At 58.7% G+C, this 17,311-nt stretch overlaps 1 protein-coding gene across 1 annotated transcript in view; it reads right to left on the bottom strand.

Moving 5' to 3' along the window:
- The window catches only part of LOC115394662 (histone-lysine N-methyltransferase 2C-like), a 58,879-nt gene that overhangs the window by 5,746 nt on the left and 35,822 nt on the right, over window positions 1–17,311 (bottom strand). The window contains 29 exon segments of the mRNA XM_030100017.1: window positions 6–133; window positions 213–401; window positions 480–572; window positions 666–751; window positions 848–881; window positions 982–1,086; window positions 1,179–1,291; window positions 1,378–1,535; window positions 1,638–1,761; window positions 1,838–1,967; window positions 2,420–2,581; window positions 2,811–2,984; window positions 3,066–3,293; window positions 3,365–4,018; window positions 6,013–6,120; window positions 10,819–11,706; window positions 11,784–12,016; window positions 12,092–12,294; window positions 12,388–12,466; window positions 13,775–14,059; window positions 14,308–14,407; window positions 14,477–14,676; window positions 14,781–15,128; window positions 15,223–15,365; window positions 15,455–15,744; window positions 15,871–16,062; window positions 16,135–16,631; window positions 16,762–17,012; window positions 17,015–17,157. Of these exon segments, the coding sequence (XP_029955877.1) occupies window positions 6–133; window positions 213–401; window positions 480–572; window positions 666–751; window positions 848–881; window positions 982–1,086; window positions 1,179–1,291; window positions 1,378–1,535; window positions 1,638–1,761; window positions 1,838–1,967; window positions 2,420–2,581; window positions 2,811–2,984; window positions 3,066–3,293; window positions 3,365–4,018; window positions 6,013–6,120; window positions 10,819–11,706; window positions 11,784–12,016; window positions 12,092–12,294; window positions 12,388–12,466; window positions 13,775–14,059; window positions 14,308–14,407; window positions 14,477–14,676; window positions 14,781–15,128; window positions 15,223–15,365; window positions 15,455–15,744; window positions 15,871–16,062; window positions 16,135–16,631; window positions 16,762–17,012; window positions 17,015–17,157 (6,338 nt within the window).

Below are 17,311 nucleotides of genomic sequence, written 5' to 3'. Positions count from 1 at the left end.
CCGACCTGCTGAGGGCGATGCTGACGCTCCAGCGCCTCCACCGGGGACTCCTGGCTCTCTTCAGGTATCGTGAGGACAGCAGGTCGTCTCCGCCCGGGACGGCCCGTGGGCGGGGCTTCAGCTTCACCTTCACCTGTTGGCCAATCAGAGCGTCCGTCATGTCGCGGGCGGATCCGGTGCGGGCCGGCGTTCGTCCTCCGGCGAGCTCCTACCTTGAGGGGGGGCTTGGTCTCCATGGTGACGGCGGAGGCGGGCGGAAAGGACGGAGGCGGGGAGGAGGAGGGCGGCGGCGCGGAGTGGAGGAGCGACTGGACGGGGATGGACGACATGTTGTTGGCGTAGTGGTGCTGCGCTCTGGGAGGGGGACGCTCGGGGCCCGGGGCCACGACGGGGACGGAGCGCTGAGGACACAGACAGGGGGCATGATGGGACATGTGGTCCTCCGGGTCTGAGCTCTGAGCTCTGACCGCCACACTCACCTGGTCCCCCGAAGACCTGTGAGCCTCAGAACAGCCGGGACTGCAGAACACCAGACCGGGTCCAGGTCCGGGACCGGGTCTGGACGAAGCCTCCTGAGACACACACACACACACACACACACACACAGTTACATCCTGTCCTACAGCCTGTCCCCCGGCTGGAGGACACTGGTCCGTCTGTCCCACCTGTTTGAGCTCCCGGACCACCTGGACTCGGTTCCCCAGCGGAACCTTGCAGAAGCTGCAGTGCTGGAGGAGGTTCATCCTGACAGCTGGAGAGGAGACCGGGTCAGAGAGAGGGAGGGTGTGTGTGTGTGTGTGTGTGTGTGTGTGTGTGTGTGTGTGTGTGTGTGTGTGTGGACACTGACCTCCTGGTCTTTGCAGTCTGCAGCTGGTGGAACTCTGTGAAGACAAATTCATGTTAAAATGCTGCCCCGCCCCCTCCCCCTGCCCCGCCCCCTCCCCCTGCCCCGCCCCCTCCTGCCCCTCCCCCTCGCCTCACCTGGTTCATCATGGAGCTGTGTGGGTCCCCCGGGCTCAGCTGGTAGTCTGGCGGGACAGATATTCTCAGGAGCTGAGCCACGGCGGCCATGACACCTGGAACGTTCTGGAACAACAGTGATGTCATCAGAGGGCGGAGCTACTGGCAGCAGGTGACCGAGGACTCACCACAACCTGGGAATCACGGAAGAGGCTTACCTGAGAGGCGACAGGGTTCAGGGTTATCGCTATGGTAACCAGGTCAGCGCTGGAGCAGGAGGGAGGAGCCTGAAAGACAGGCTCCGCCTTCACTTCCTGTTTGACTGCAGAGCCTGGAGAGAGAGAGAGAGAGAGAGACAGAGAGACAGTGAGTTTCCTGGTGAAGAGAATGATGACCCCTGTTGACCTGCTGACTGACCTTTGCCCCAGGCGCAGGGGGTGATGGGAAACGTGGGTGACGCACACGGGGACGGCGCCTCCAGCTTGACGGAGGACAGGTCGGGGTACCTGCTGATCTCGGCGTCCACCACGCTCTCCGGAGACGAGGACGGGACGAAGCTTTCCAGGCTGTGGACCCTGAGGGGGCGGAGCCAACAGGTCACACTGACATCAGGGGCGGGGCTTACCTCAGCTCTTCCTGGCAGTTGTGGAGCAGTGTGGGCAGGGGGCGGGGCTTACCGCAGCTCCTCCTGGTTGTTATGGGGCGGGGTGGGCAGAGAGGCAGGTACGTCCACGGTCTTGGAGGCGTGGCTTAGAGGCAGAAGCTCCTCCCCTTTCTGCTTCAGCGCCGACACTCCTTTGACTGAACGGAACATGAGGGTGACTCACCGGGTCCAGGTCAACCGGCCGGACCGGTTCCGTCCGGCGCCGGTTCTTACCGTCGTGCTCGCTCATGTCCTTCAGCTCGTCTGTGGTGGCGAAGCCGTTCAGCAGCTTCTGCCGGGCGACCGGCGGCGGCGTGGGCGGCAGAGAGGCCGGCGGCGTGGGCGGGTTACTGAGGTTGTTCTGCTGCAGGGAGAGAGACGCTCAGAACCGCGGCAGCAGAACCACGGCAGTGTGGTTCTGCTGCAGCGTGGGCAGAACCCAGCAGAGGCCAGCAGAACCCAGCAGAGGCCAGCAGAACCCAGCAGAGGCCAGCAGAACCCAGCAGAGGCCAGCAGAACCCAGCAGAACCCAGCAGAACCCAGCAGAGGCCAGCAGAACCCAGCAGAACCCAGCAGAACCCAGCAGAGGCCAGCAGAGGCCAGCAGAGGCCAGCAGAGGCCAGCAGAACCCAGCAGAGGCCAGCAGAGGCCAGCAGAACCCAGCAGAGGCCAGCAGAGGCCAGCAGAGGCCAGCAGAGGCCAGCAGAACCCAGCAGAGGCCAGCAGAACCCAGCAGAACCCAGCAGAGGCCAGCAGAGGCCAGCAGAGGCCAGCAGAGGCCAGCAGAACCCAGCAGAACCCAGCAGAGGCCAGTACCTTGTAGATGAGGTGGGAGTAGAAGTCGGTGACTCCGTCCAGGTTTCCGTTCCCGAAGGAGCCGCTCAGTCTGGAGTCTGTTCCCAGAGACGAGCTGCCAAACGGAGGGAACAGACCCAGATCCACCCCGAGAACCGGCTCCATGAGGGGCAGAACAGCCAGCTGTGGGGAACCGACGGTCAGAACACACCGTCAGAACCAACACCGTCAGAACACACCGTCAGAACTGACACCATTGGTCTGTACTGGTACCACCCGAGCTGGGAATGTTCTACCAGACTGTTCCAGTACTAACCGGTCTGTTCCAGTACCAACCGGTCTGTTCCAGTCTAACCAGTCTCTGTTTCACTGACATGCCAGGTGTGGTGCTGACAGGGGGGCGTGGCCTCACCTGTCTGCTGGGCGGGTCGGAGCCGGAGGTGGTGCAGGGGGTGGAGTTCAGGCTCTTCTCCTCCTCCTCCCTCCGCCTCCTCTTGTGTTTGGGCGGGGCTCGGTCCCGGTCCGGCCGGCCCGCCCTCTTGCAGCGCTGTAGCTTGGCCTTGGCGTCCGGACTGTCCGCCGCCCCCTGCAGGAGGAAGAGGGTCAGCGTCACGTCGGGTCCAGATCCACGGAACTCCGACACCTCACGATCACAGTCCTGCTTCACCGTGTTGCCGTGGGAACCGGACCAGTCCTCCTCCTCGGACCGCACGCCATCGGTGGACAGCTGGCGGCAGGCGGCGGGCGGGGGCGTGGTGGACGGGGACATCTTGTCCCTCAGAAGGTGTCTCAGCAGCTCCTTCCCCCCGTCTCCCCCTTGGAGAGGAGAGGATGACAACCCGTCCTCCATCTTCACCACACCTCCCCCACAGGCTCCGCCCTCCTCACGCTCCTCCTGCAGCGGCGAACACACAGCTGATTGATACTGACATGACTGACAGGGTGTGTGCTGGTGAGTGTGCGCACCTTGACCTCCAGCGGCCGCCTCTGTCCGTCGGGGACGAAGGACAGCTGCCTCTCCAGCTCAGACGACGGAGCCAGTCCCAAGAGGAAGGAGGCCTCTGATTGGTCCACGCTGCCCCGTGTGGGCGTGGAGCAGGAAGTGATGTCAGAGAGGGGTGCGGCGTCGTGGCCGTCCCTCCTCCGGCTCCTCTTCTTCTTGGGATTGTCTTCGGGGATGACGTCCGAGTAGAGGCGGAGAAGGGAGGCGGGGCCTCCGGAGGAGGGGGAGGGGGACGGGGACAGGGACGGGGACGACTCCTGACCTCGTCTCTGGACTCCAGGATGAGACGGGGTCGCCGCAGCCGGTCCCGGGCCTGGGGGTCTCGGCCTCGACTCTTGGGTCAGCGCCGGGACTGCGGGGGGTCCGGACTGCTGGGGGCACGGCGCCCCCGCCTGGCCCGGGAGGGACTGCAGGAAGTCCTGGGGCAGGTCGGAGCTGAAGAAAGGCATCTGAGTCAGACCGTCCTCCCCGGGGACGTGCACGGAGCCCGGCGGACCGCCCGGTCCTGGATGCAACGGCGTCTGTCCGACCCGGGACGCTGACACGGCTCCGGAGGCCCCCAGGAGCCCCTGCTGCTCCAGGTCCAGCCTCTGCTGCAGGGCGCGATGACGCTCCACCTGAGGGCCACAGACCGAGACGGAGGACTGTCAGAACCAGACCGGGTCCCGAAGGACAGTCTCACTTCTGACAGGACAACAGGTCCTACAGGTCAACTTTCACCCAACAGAGCAACCAGGAGCAGTCCTCCAGACCGTACCTCCCCCTCCAGGAGCTGCCCCTCCCCCTCCAGGAGCTGTCCCTCCCCCTCCAGGAGATGCTCCTCCCCCTCCAGGAGCAGCCCCTCCCCCTCACTGTACCTCCTGCAGCAGCAGCCCCTCCCCCTCCAGGAGCTGCCCCTCCCCCTCCAGGAGCTGTCCCTCCCCCTCCAGGAGATGCTCCTCCCCCTCCAGGAGCAGCCCCTCCCCCTCACTGTACCTCCTGCAGCAGCAGCCCCTCCCCCTCCAGGAGCTGCCCCTCCCCCTCACTGTACCTCCTGCAGGAGCAGCCCCTCCCCCTCCAGGAGATGCTCCTCCCCCTCCAGGAGCTGCCCCTCCCCCTCACTATGGGAATGGCTAGTGTGACGTCACAAGTCACTTCCGGGTCCAAGGCTTCTAGCGCGCAATGTAAACACAATGGCTGCTGCCAAAGAAACGGTCACTTTTTTCACGGTAACAGTGAATTTTGCTGACTTTCCAAAGTCAGTGAAGAGGGGTTTAAACTCTTACAACTCAAACCGAGTTGTAAATATTTCTGTGGTGAGAGGTGGAAGTCTGAAATGGAAAGCACAGGCTTCAATGAAAAACAACATTTACGAGGTTGAGGTGGGTGAGTAAGTGGCTAGCTAGCATTAACACTCGGGTGTCAGTCGTCGCGTCAAGCTGTGTAACTTAACTATTAATTAATTAGCAATGTTAGAATTGGGTTCTGTCTGTCTGCGGTTTTAGGACAACTTACAGTTTATTGTAGAAGTGTCATCCAGGGAAATAATGTTAAACCAAACCTCAAACACGCCATAAAGCAGAAGCAGCACACATTCAGTACAGGGTAAAAAGTAAAATAATAATAATAATAATAATTATAATAATAATAATAAAAAGCCCTTACAGAATATCTAATAATATCCCCCCTTGTGGGATTAATAAAGGATTATTAACTTTGGATAACTCCGCTGGGCCGTCCTGCCACGGAGAGGAGGCAGTTTTAACAGTGAGAGAAGACACACAGCTGCTGCAGAGCAGCTTCAGATCCAGCGAGAGAAACGCTGCAGTTCAGCCCTGAAAAGATGTGGGTCTTTATTTTGTCCTGTGCTGTTTTAGACAATATTGTTGTGGCCGATAGAGTTACTTTTGATGCGCCGGCGCCACGAGAGGAGCTGATGTGGGAACCAGCAGGACCTGAAGAACCGCGACTGACACGTAAATAAACTCTAAAGTTTAGCAAATAATTTATTTAATCAGTGATGTGATGCCAGCAGCCTAGAAAATAATATTAGCTAAAGGGAGATTAAACACAGACAGAGGACGTGTAGCCAAAATTTTTATTTAGCCTTCTATAAATTGTGTTTAATTTAAGCAGCACCGGGAGCGGGGGGCACGCGCCGCCCTCGTGGACTGAGTCCCGGTTCCGCTCCGTCCTGTGTCCCGCTCGGTCAGGGGTCCTGCTCAGGACCGGGTCCGGTGATGGGTGTGTGTCTCGGTGGGACCGTCCCCGCTGTGGGGAGGAGACCTGGCTACGGTGCCGCTGCTGTCTGGCTCTGAGACATAATTAAATGAAACAATAAAAATCTGATCTATATAACGTGAGTCCGCCTCATTATTTGTAATATCAGTAAAATAATATAATGATGTAATATCGGAGGAAAGCAGTAGTAGGAAATGGTTTTGTTGACATCGTTCCTGTTGTTACAACACGGGACACAGCACTGCACCGTCGCACCTTTGGACACGGAAGTGACGTATTCAGCTTCGATGACGTAGCTACTAGCCATCCCCATACCTCCTGCAGGAGCAGCCCCTCCCCCTCCAGGAGATGCTCCTCCCCCTCCAGGAGATGCCCCTCCCCCTCACTGTACCTCCTGCAGGAGCTGCACCCGCTGCCTCTCCTGCTGCTCCCGCAGTCTCTCCCTCCTCTCCCGCTCCTGGAAGCCTTCGCTGAACGGGTTGTTGTCGTCAAACTTGACCTGCGGAAGACAAAGACAGCTGAGGACGGAGGACAGAGACGTCTTCATAGAGGACAAACCGGAGGATAAACAGCTGAGGACAGAGGTGTGTCTCCCTGCAGATCCATGGACAGAGAGATGCCTGTGCCATGCAGGTAGTTACTCCAGGTAGCTAGGTACTCTAAAAGTCTGTGACTACTCATTACCAGTCGCTGCGTGCCAAGCTAAATTAAAGGGTCAATGAAAAATTTCAAAATAACGGTATGAAGATTTTATCCTGTGTCCACAAATTAAGTTGAGGCCAAAAAAATGCAGGGGAAATGAAAGTCTTATTATATCCCAGAAGATGACAATGAGTATTTGATGAGTGGGGGTTGAAAATAATCAGTAGTGATCTGCACTGATCAGTGGGGATCAACAGTGATCAGTGGGGATCAACAGTGATCAGTGGGGATCAACAGTGACTCCTGTTGTTGTTACAGGTAATACAGGTAACAATTGTGTTCCTTGACCTCTCTCTTCAGCTAAAATGACAATATTGTGACGGTAACACATGACCCCAACGCTGCATGTCATGTTAGCTAGGGCTGGGCGGTATGGCAAAAATTTCATATCACGGTTTTTTTAAATTCATACCAGTTTCACGGTATTTGACAGTATTTTTTTCATGCAAGAGTGTTGTTACACACATTTTCTTCTAATAATAAAATAATTACTGCAGTTGATTGGCTTTAAAAAGCCCGTTTTACTGTCATATGGACTGTATCATTGTTTTTTTCATGTCCAGATTGCATGATTGCGATCGTTATCTCGACCAGCTGCTTGTTTTTTTTTTTTCGTATATGCAGTCCCTTTAGCGAACGCATCTTGAGTGGCCGTCTGACTGCTACTGCAGATTGAGCTGTGGATGTGGAGGGTGTGTATCTTAGTTAATGACATTCCTGGTACTCTAAAACGTGTTTTCGGTTCAGGTGGTGAAGCTTATTGCTAGTGTTAGCACTGCCGGCTACCACTTCTGCTCGACAGCATTTGCAAAAGATAGTAGTTTGATCCACGTCCGATCTTTAAAAGCCGAAAAACTTCCAAACGTGGCTCCTCTTTTTGTTATTAGTTCCTCTGGGTAAACAGCATGTGCTTCACTTTGAGAGCTCTCGCCGGCAGCCTGTGCAGCAGTGAAATGGGTCCCCGCTGAAACACTTTACCGCCGCGCACGTTCCGGACGTTGTTTGGGCTGTTCACCGGTATTGCGGTATATGAAAAATTCATATCATAAAAAAAATAAAAACCGGTATTCGGTACAAACCGGTATACCGCACAGGCCTAATGTTAGCATTCACGGAATTGTTAGCCTCCCCCCTGACCTGCCACCTTAAAGTGGTGGGGGGGTTTGAGTGCCTGCATGATCCCAGGAGCTATGTTGTCGGGGGCCTTAAGCCCCCTGGTAGGGTCTCCCAAGGCAACCAGGTCCTGGGTGATGGGCCACACCAAGTTCAGGTCAACAGCCCCTATGGAGACGTTAAAATCTAGCACCACGACGTTGCCCGGTATGGCGCAGCCGGGGCCCCTGGGGTTGGGGCTCGCAAGCGAGCGCCTGGTGGACAAGCCTTTGCTCACGGGGCCCAGCCAGGCTCAGCCCGAAGGGGCGACATGGGCCATTCCTCCAGCAGACCCACCACCCGCCGAGGGAACTGTAGGGAACTGTAGGTGCAATGTGATTCGATGGCAGCCGACGGCAGGGTGTCCCTGGACACAGAGACTAGCACTAGGGACATGGAATGTCACCTCGTTGGGACTCTGGAACCCAACCTCTCGAGAAGGGCTGGACTCGCCACTTCTCTGGCATTGCCCGTGGTGAGAGGCGGCGGTCTGGTGTGGGTTTGCTTATAGCCCCACAGCTCAGCGCCATGTGTTGGAGTTCTCCCCAGTGAACCAGAGGGTCACATCTCTACGCCTTCGGGTCGGGGACAGGCCAGGGAGTAGCCGGCCTTCTATGAGTCCAGGGAGGGGTGCTGGACAGTGCTCTATCTGGGGACTCCATTGCTCTACTCCCACCTCAAGGACAGTTTCTCTCATGTCCCAAGGGAGGCTGGGGACATTGAGTCGACCATCTTCTCCACCTCCAGTGTCGATGCAGCTGCACGGAGCTGAGCTGCCGTGATCGCAAACCCTAAACCCGGTGGTGGACACCGGATGTAAGGGCTGCCGTCAAGCTGAAGGAGTCCTTATCGAGCCTTGTTGGCTCATGGGACTCCACAAGTAGCTGACAGGAACCGGCAGGCCAAGCGAACTGCAGTCCGAGCGGTTGTGGAGACAAAAACTCAGGTCTGGGAGGAGTTCAGGAGGCCATGGAGGAGGACTACCGTTCGGCCTCAAAGAAATTCTGGCAAACCGTCCGGCGCCGTCACTGTTTACAGTGGAGGAGAAGCTGCTGATCTCAACTGGGGATATTTATTGTTGGACGGTGGAAGGAATACTTCGAGGACCTCCTCAATCCCGTCGCCACGTCTTCCGTGGAGGAAGCAGAGTCCAAGGTCTCAGAGGTGGAATCGTCTATCGCCCAAGCTGAAGTCAACGAGGCAGACCTGCCAACCTTGGCGAAATTTTTTGAATACCACTTAGCTAGCTTATTGCGCGCGCACATGCACACTCCTCTTTAGGATGCCTCCTGGACGCCTCCCTGGGGAGGTGTTCCGGGCATGTCCCACCAGGAGGGGACACTGGGGAAGACCCAGGACAGGGTGGAGAGACTGTGTCTCTCGGCTGGCCTGGGAACGCCTTGGGATCCCCCAGGAAGAGCTGGAGGAAGAGTCTGGGGACAGGAAGTCTGGACCTCTCTGAGACTGCTGCCCCCGCGACCCGGCCCCAGATAAGCGGTGGAAGATAGAAAGATGGATGGGCAGACAGATGTTTGGATGGAATTGTTAGCCCTGTGTGGGCCAGTCTGACAAAGCTGCTCTATCATCTGGATTAAGTCAGGATGAAAAGTTAAACAGGTCAAATAATTAGGGACCGAGCCCGGAGGGCATGGTGGCCCCGGAGGGCAAGGTCTCTACCGTTCTTTGTCCGTTTCTCGTTTTTTCTTATTATACTGACCTCGTATTTAAATGCAAATTTGACCCCTAATCATGCACAAAAACACACCAAATTTGGCACGCAAATCATGACCGGCGAAACATTTGATAAAATGGAAAACTTAACCCCATCTGCTCTCTAGCGCCACCTAGAAACAGTAAAATTGTTGCCACGGCCTGTAGGAATGTCGTAGAGAGATCAAACTGACGCTCACGCGTTCGTCTCGTCAAGATCTAAAATTTATGTTCCAACACACCTGACCTAAATCCAAAAGGCAGTCTGCGAATTCCCTTTGAGCTTAAGATTTTGATCAAAATCACTCCTCACGAAAAAAATCATCTCCTCCGAGACCGTATGTTGTAGAGAAATCAGAGTCACGTGACATGATAGAGGACAAATTTCTCCACAAAAGTTGTTAAAAAGTTTGTCAAAAGTCTCAAGGTGTAGATTTTATTAGCCCTCAAAGTTGGAAGTCTGAAATCCTGCCTTGCTCCTGCCCTCATCTGTTATAATGGGGAAAAAATTGACAAACTTGCCTTTTTCCAGCACCTCGAACAAGTGTCGAGTGTGGCTAAACCGAGACTCCTATCGACAAACCGAGCACATGTAAAGCGTCACAAGGTCCTTCCGAACAAGGTGATGTACCATATCTGTTCAAAATTTCATGATACATGTACATTTTCACGAGTAAGAAAAGCTGTGCGCTCTGCATTTTTTGGACTGTCAGTTATAATGGAGGCGGATGGGGAAAATCTCGCGCTTCTCACAAACTGAGGCCTCTACGCTCCGAAAGCCTCATCAACTGAAAGACAACTAATTTTCCTATCAAACGTGATATTTTTTGTTCAGTTTTGCCAAGCAGGAAAGGAACAAGGAGCAGTTGTTTCCCAAACAGAAACTTCTTTTTCTCTTCTCCCCCACTCTAAGCTGCCTGTAACTCACATGACCATATATGGGCGTACAGTGCAGTTACACAGCTGACAGCAGCTGTCAATCAAACTGACACTCAGTGCCTTCATTCAGTGACTCTCAAAAGCAGATGGGAGAAGCTAACAGCTCCATGTTAGTGGATGAGAGATGCTAACAACTCCATGGTAGTGGATGGGAGAAGCTAACAGCTACATGTTAGTGGATGAAAGATGCTAACAACTCCATGTTAGTGGATGGGAGAAGCTAACAGCTACATGTTAGTGGATGAAAGATGCTAACAACTACATGTTAGTGGATGGGAGATGCTAACAACCCCATGTTAGGGGATGAAAGATGCTAACAGCTACATGTTACTGGATGGGAGATACAAACAACTCCATGTTAGTGGGTAAGAGATGCTAACAACTACATGTTAGTGGGTGGGAGATGCTAACAACTTCATGTTAGTGGATGAGAGATGCTAACAACTCCCATGTTAGTGGGTGGACGTCTCAATCGCGGGCCGGTGGGGAGGCTCGGTCCCGACCAATGCCGCTAGCAGCTTTAATTTAATCAAGATCTCAGACAAGCCACCAAAAGGAACAGCAGACAAAGACAGAAGTTCTGAAACCGTTTCACCAAAGTTTCCAATTCAAAGTCAGTTGGTGTGTGTGTGTGTGTGTGTGTGTGTGTGAGTGTGTGTCCGTGCGCACGCAGGAGCATGGACAGGACTCTCACCTGAGGTTTGGGGGTGATTCCATCTCCGGTGCTCCCACTGGGCTGAGTCGGGGTGTGTGGGGGTGTGGCCTGGGTCAGAGGGGTCCTCTGTCCCACCATGCCCGGAGCCCAGACCGGCACAGGACCACCTGGGTGGGGACACCTGTTGGGCGGGGCCAGTTGTGTCTGAGGACTGGGCGGGGCCAGATGGGCCTGAGGACTGGGCGGGGCCAAACGGGCCTGAGGACTGGGCGGGGCCAAACGGGCCTGAGGACTGGGCGGAGCCAGACGGGCCTGAGGACTGGGCGGAGCCAGACGGGCCTGAGGACTGGGCGGGGCCAGAATTGTCTGAGGAGTGGGCGGGGCTACATGGGTATGAGGACTAGGAGGGGCCAGATGGGTACGAGGACTGGGAGGGGCCAGATGGGTACGAGGACTGGGAGGGGCCAGATGGGTACGAGGACTGGGAGGGGCCAGATGGGTCTGAAGAGTGGGAGGGGCCAAATGGGTCTGAGGAGTGGGAGGGGCCAAGTGGGTATGAGGACTGGGCGGTGCCAAGTGCGTGTGAGGACTGGGCGGGGCGAGGTGGGTGTGGGTAGTGGGTGTGGCCAGGTGGGTCTGAGGAGTGGGCGTGGCCAGGTGGGTCTGAGGAGTGGGCGTGGCCATCCGGGTCTGAGGAGTGGGCGGGGCCATGTGGGTCTGAGGAGCGGGCGTGGCTATGTGGGTCTGAGGAGTGGGCGGGGCTATGTGGGTCTGCGGAGTGGGCGGGGCTATGTGGGTCTGAGGAGTGGGCGGGGCTATGTGGGTCTGAGGAGTGGGCGGGGCTAGAGGCTGCTGCAGAGCTCTCTGCTGCTGTTTGGAGCGATAGTCCTCGATCAGCTCAGCGTGATCCTTCTGCTGCTTTCTGATCTACACAACATGAACACACAAACACACACAACATGAACACACTCACCTCAAAGCTGTGTGTGAATGTAAGTGTGTACCTGCTCCAGCTGCTTCTGCACCGCCGCCTGCTGCTCGCCGATGGAGCGCAGCTGGGCGGCGTCCTCCTCGGTGACGGCCCGGCCGGCCCTCCTGGCCGTCCTGTGTTTGGCGGACAGGGCCTTCTTGGCTTTGCGGTGGGCGGTGATCTGCTCCTCCAGGAGGCGCTGCTGCATCTGCAGGAGGCGCTGCGTCTCCCCGAGCCACTCCTCATACTGCCGGCGCTGAGACTCGTCTGAGGAGAGACGGAGGAGGAGGAGCCGTGAGGACGCTCGCCGCTCGCCACTGTGCTGAAAGAACAGATACTCACTGACGAAGCACGCTCCGGAGCTGGGGGGGACGGGACGGAGCAGCTGAGCGGGACACTTCACGTCCTGAGAGGACAAATGATGGAGGAACAACTCTGAGTCTGGCTCGGCAGAAAGTCTCCTCTGGCTCTGCAGATCTCCGACTACCTGTCCCAGAGGAACCGGCCCCTCCTGGGTCCCAGGAGCTGCTGCAGGATGCTGGAACCTGGCAAAAAGACATGGGGGGGGTCACAATGGCTGGAGGGGGTCCTCGAGGTGAGTGTGAGTGTATGTTTGTGGCGGGGGGGGGGTAACTCACCTGTTGAGGCTGAGGGTTCCCTGACTCATCACCTTGTTGATCCCCTTCAGAGCAACCATCTTCGCTTTCATGATGGGATCTGACACACACACACAACACACACACACACACAGTTCAGGACTTGATTTGCGTATTTTTTGGGGGGGGGGTTCAGGCTGTGTTCTTTTCTTGTTTTTTGTCCCCCACATGCAAACCGGTCCTGGGTGACGGGCCAGACTGAGATCAGCTCAAAACCCCGCCATGAGAGGAACGGAATCAAAGGCCGAGACATCGCCCAGCACTCCAGCCGGGGCCCCACCCTGGAGCCCCCACCCTGGAGCCTGGCCCGGGGTCGGGCCGACATGGCTCACCACCCACCGAGGGAACCGCAGGGTCCTGGTTCTGTGTGGATTGGGTGGCAGCCAACAACCCCCAGTGAATCACAAGGTTGCATGTCTGGTCGGGGACAGGTGCCTCCAGGCTTTCTTGGAGTCCCTGGGAGGGGTGTTGGACAGAGCTCTGACTGGGGACTCCACTGTTCTACTGGGGGACTTCAAGGTCCACGTGGGCAGAGACAGTGAGACCTGGAAGGGGGAGGATTGGATCACACGGCCTCCCTGGTCTGAACCCGAGTGGTGTTCTGTTTTTGGACTTCTGTTCCAGCCACAGTTTGTCCATAACAAACACCATGTTGGAGCACAGGGGGGTCCATAAGTGCACTTGGCAGCAGGACACCCCAGGTCGGAGGTCGATGATCGACTGTTGTCGTGCCATCTGACCTCTGACCTCGTGTTTTGGACACTCAGGTGAAGAGAGGAGCAGAGCTGTCGACCGATCACCACCTGGTGGTGAGTTGGATTCGCTGGCGGAGGAGGAAACCGGACAGACTTGGCAGAACCAAACGCGTTGTGGGGGTCTGCTGGGACCGTCTGGTGGAACCCTCTGTCAGCAGGGTTTTCAACTCCCACCTCCGGGAGAGCTTCTCCCAGATCCTGAAGGAGGCTGGGGACACTGAGTCCCAGGGGACCGTGTTCTCCACCTCCAGTGTCGAAGCAGCTGCTCGGAGCTGTGGTCTCCAGGTCTCCGGTGCCTGGTGGAAAACCCCCGAACCGGGTGGTGGAGACTGGAAGTAAGGGCTGCCGTCAAGCACATGGAGGCACACGACATGGAGGAGGACCACCGGTCCGTCAAAGCGTCCAGCGCCTCAGGAGGGGACACCAGGTCTCCAGCAACACTGTTTACAGTGGAGGAGGAGCTGCTGTCGTCCTCTGGGGACATTATAGGACGGTGGAAGGAAGACTTTGAGGACCTCCTCAATCCCGTTGCCACGTCTTCCTGGAGGAAGCAGAGTCTGGGGTCTCAGAGGTGGACCGGGGGGGGGGGGCTGTGTTGTTGTGGTCTGTCTCACCTATGCTGGACAGCCCTGGGGGGTCTGGGGTGGACTCCTGTCTGATCAGGGCCTGCATCTGCTGCTGCTGCTGCTGCTCCTGCCGCTCCTGGTCCAGGAGGTCCTGCAGGAGGAGAGGCTGCTCCTCCAGGAGCAGAGGCCTGGACTTGTTCTGGTTCTGGTTCTGGGACGGCGACTGGGTGGAAGGTCCTGAGTGGAGGACGACCCGATCCTGGGGGGAGGTGAGGAGAGCCGAGGAAGTCTGGGACAGTCCGAGGGGTCTCTGCTGGAACATGGACAGGGGACCTGGACACAGGAGACAGGTGGACACAAGAGACGAGAGGAAAGTGGAGACAGGAGACAGGTGGACACAAGAGACGAGAGGAAAGTGGAGACAGGAGACAGGTGGAGACAAGAGACGAGAGGAAAGTGGAGACAGGAGACAGGAGACAGGTGGAGACAAGAGACGAGTGGAAAGGGGAGACAGGAGACAGGTGGACAATCTGGTTGAGAATCACCGCTACTTGACGAGAAGACAGAAGCTGTCCATTTACCTTCGGACACTGTGGACTGAACCGGGACTGATGGGGGGGTCTGGTCCAGAACTGGGATTGATGGGGGGGTCTGGTCCTGAACCGGGACCGATGGGGGGGCCTGCGGGGGGGGGAGGTGGTGCCGGAGTTATTGTGGACTCATTCTAGCAGAGGAGATCCCGGTTGGTACCTTTGAGGGGACGTCTGCTGCTCTGGGGGGTCCTGGAGGTCCTGGGGGTCTGCTCTCCTGGGACGGCTCCCCCAGGTCCAGCTCCTCGTTGAACATGTCCTTCTTGTCCTCCAGGTCCAGCTCGGGGTCGGCGTAGGCGATCAGGTCAAACTTCCCGGAGAGCAGGAAGTCGTCCAGGTGCAGGTCCAGGTCTTCTTTACCTGAAACAGTCACATGGTCACACCTGCCCCGCTCCCCCCCCCGGCCTGCCCTGCCCAACCAAACCCTGCCCCGCCCCCCCAGCGCCGGGCCCACATGCTCCTACCGTCTTCAGGGTCCAGGTTCAGGTTCAGGTCCACCAGGTCCTTCACCTCCACGTCCTCCAAGTCCTTCACGGCCGAGTCCTCCAGGTGCTCCTCCATCCCTCCGGGTCCCGGGAGCAGCGGGTCCGGACCCGGACCGGGACCAGGACCGGGACCGGGACCCAGAGCTCGCCGGTCCTGCTGCCGGTCCGGCTGACTCAGCTGATCCAGGCCACCTGTTCTGGTGGCTGTGGGCGGAGCCACAGGGGGGAGGGGCAGCCGGAGGCGGTGTCGCAGCTCGATGTAGGGCCGTCCCATGATGCTGTGCTGCTGGAGGGGGAGGGACCGGGGAGGGAGGGGCTGGGGGAGACCTGGGGGGACGGGAGGACGGACCGGCATCAGAGAAACAGACCAGGGCGGTGTGTGTGTGTGTGTGTGTGTGTGTGTGTGTGTGGTTTCTCTCACCTGTCAACAGGTGAGTTGGGGGGGTGGGGGGCGGTCTGATCCCGGTGAACTCTGCTGGTCTCATATGGACCGGAACAGAAGCCGGCGCCGCTCCCTGAGGAGGACGGAGGAAGGACTCCTGCAGTCCAGGGGGAGGAGCCAACCTGGAGGACGAGGAGACACAGGAGTGAATGGAGTCCAGCTCTCCAGACCGGGACCGGGACCGGGACCGGGACCGTGGGGCTGCCCTCACCTCAGGTTCTGGGGCAGGTTCTGTCTGGGAAAGCTCAGGACCGGCCCTCCGGGGTACGGGGGCGGAGGGCGGCCGAACAGGCCGGCTGGGTGCGCCGCAGGACCGGAGTTCTCCTGGGTCCAGCTGTGGAGAGGGGGGGCAGAACCGGGACCGGGTCCATGAGGAGCAGCGGGACCGGGACCGGGAGGAGCAGCAGGACCAGGACCAGGACCAGGACCGGGACCGGCTTCCTGCCGCAGAGCGTTCTTCTGCTGCTGCTGCCTCAGGATGAGCTGCCGGAGCCGCTGCCGCTGGAACCAGAACCAGAACCAGAACACAGCAGACCTGAGCCTGGAGCACACTGGACCTGGGCTCACACCAGCAGGACCTGGATCTGTCCAGACCTGGATCCGGCCCACGCAGGACGGGGGTTCTACCTGTCGGAGCTTCTCCTCGGAGTCTCCGATCTGAGGCAGGACGCCGATTGGTCCGTCCAGCGGGGACATCTCCCCGGTCACTGGGTGAACCAGCTCCAAGGACTCGTGACCCGGGGCGTGGCCTGCGGGGGCGTGGCCTGCGGGGGCGTGGCCTGCGGGGGCGTGGAGTGCGGGGGTCCTGGAAAAGGCCTCCTGGTGGGAGACAGAGGACAGGGTGAGGAAGCGTCTCACCGGTGGAGCGAGCGGCGTCCCCCACCACGGTACCTGGTCTGCAGTCCGTCCTGGGCCCAGGGGGGAGGAGCTGGGTCCCGGCGTGTTCCCTGGGGAGCAGGCGGGGGGGCGCGGAGTGCCCGGGGCCGAGGCGTAGGGGTCCGGGTGGGACGGGGACGGGCGGTGCGGGACCGACGGCTGGTGGAACGGCGGCGTGGCGATCTGAGCCGGGTCGGCGTGGGGGCGGGGCGGTCCGGGCGGGTCCGGGTCCGGTCTGGGGGTGCCGAAGGGGCTCCGGTGGGGGCTGGAGGGGAAGGCGGGCTCCTGGCCCAGATCTGAGGGTCTACAGGGGTCTCTCCTTCCTCCTCCGGGGCTGCCCAGCACCTCCTGTTGGGGCTGCAGCAGGGGGGGCATGGGGGCTTTAAATACCCCCCCCTGGACCAGATAAGACTCAGACCCAGAGACCACTTGGACACTCGTTCTCTGGAAGGACTCAGCGGACCGGAACCCTGAAGACGGACTCATCATGGACCTGGTCTGCTGTAGACCTGCTGAAGGAGACCAGGAGGAGGTGATGAAGAGGAGGAGGAGGAGGAAGAGGAGGAGGAGGAGGAAGAGGAGGAGGAGGAGGAGGAGGAGGAGGAGGAGGAGGAGGAGGAGGAGGAGGAGGAGGTACAGTACCTGGCTGGGCTCTGAGGCTCCTGCAGACTTCGGCGGTCTTGGCGTCTGGTGACGGAGTCGGGGAGACGAGGACAGGGTGGTGCTGGGGGGAGGAGCCGGGGGGGTTGGGGGGGTTCTGCCGCTGGAGGCCCGGAGCTCCGCCCGTCTGGGAGGAGGCGGGGCGATACGGGTCCCAGGGCGAGGAGGGCCGAGAGGACGGCGGGGAGAAGGGGGGCTGCCGCAGGGGGGAGGGCGGGGGCCTCAGGAAGACTCCCTGCTGGAGCTGCTGCTGGCCGGACGGGACGTCTCGGGGGACAGACGTCCTCTCTGTCTCTGCTGCAGCTGCTCGTTCTTCACCTGCTCCAACTTCTGACACGCCTCCAGCTTCGCCAGCTGCTTACTCTTCTGACGCATTTGCTGGAGGACAGACAGGGACAGAGTGAGGACAGAGAGGGACAGAGTGAGGACAGAGAGGGACAGAGTGAGGACAGACAGGGACAGAGTGGGGACAGACAGGGACAGAGTGGGGACAGACAGGGACAGAGTGGGGACAGACAGGGACAGAGTGAGG

Source organism: Salarias fasciatus, chromosome 9, assembly GCF_902148845.1.
Source record: "Salarias fasciatus chromosome 9, fSalaFa1.1, whole genome shotgun sequence".
NCBI classification, from domain to species: domain Eukaryota; kingdom Metazoa; phylum Chordata; class Actinopteri; order Blenniiformes; family Blenniidae; genus Salarias; species Salarias fasciatus.
The sequence above is the reverse complement of the archived record's forward strand: the minus strand, read 5'-3'. Positions and strand labels throughout refer to the sequence as shown.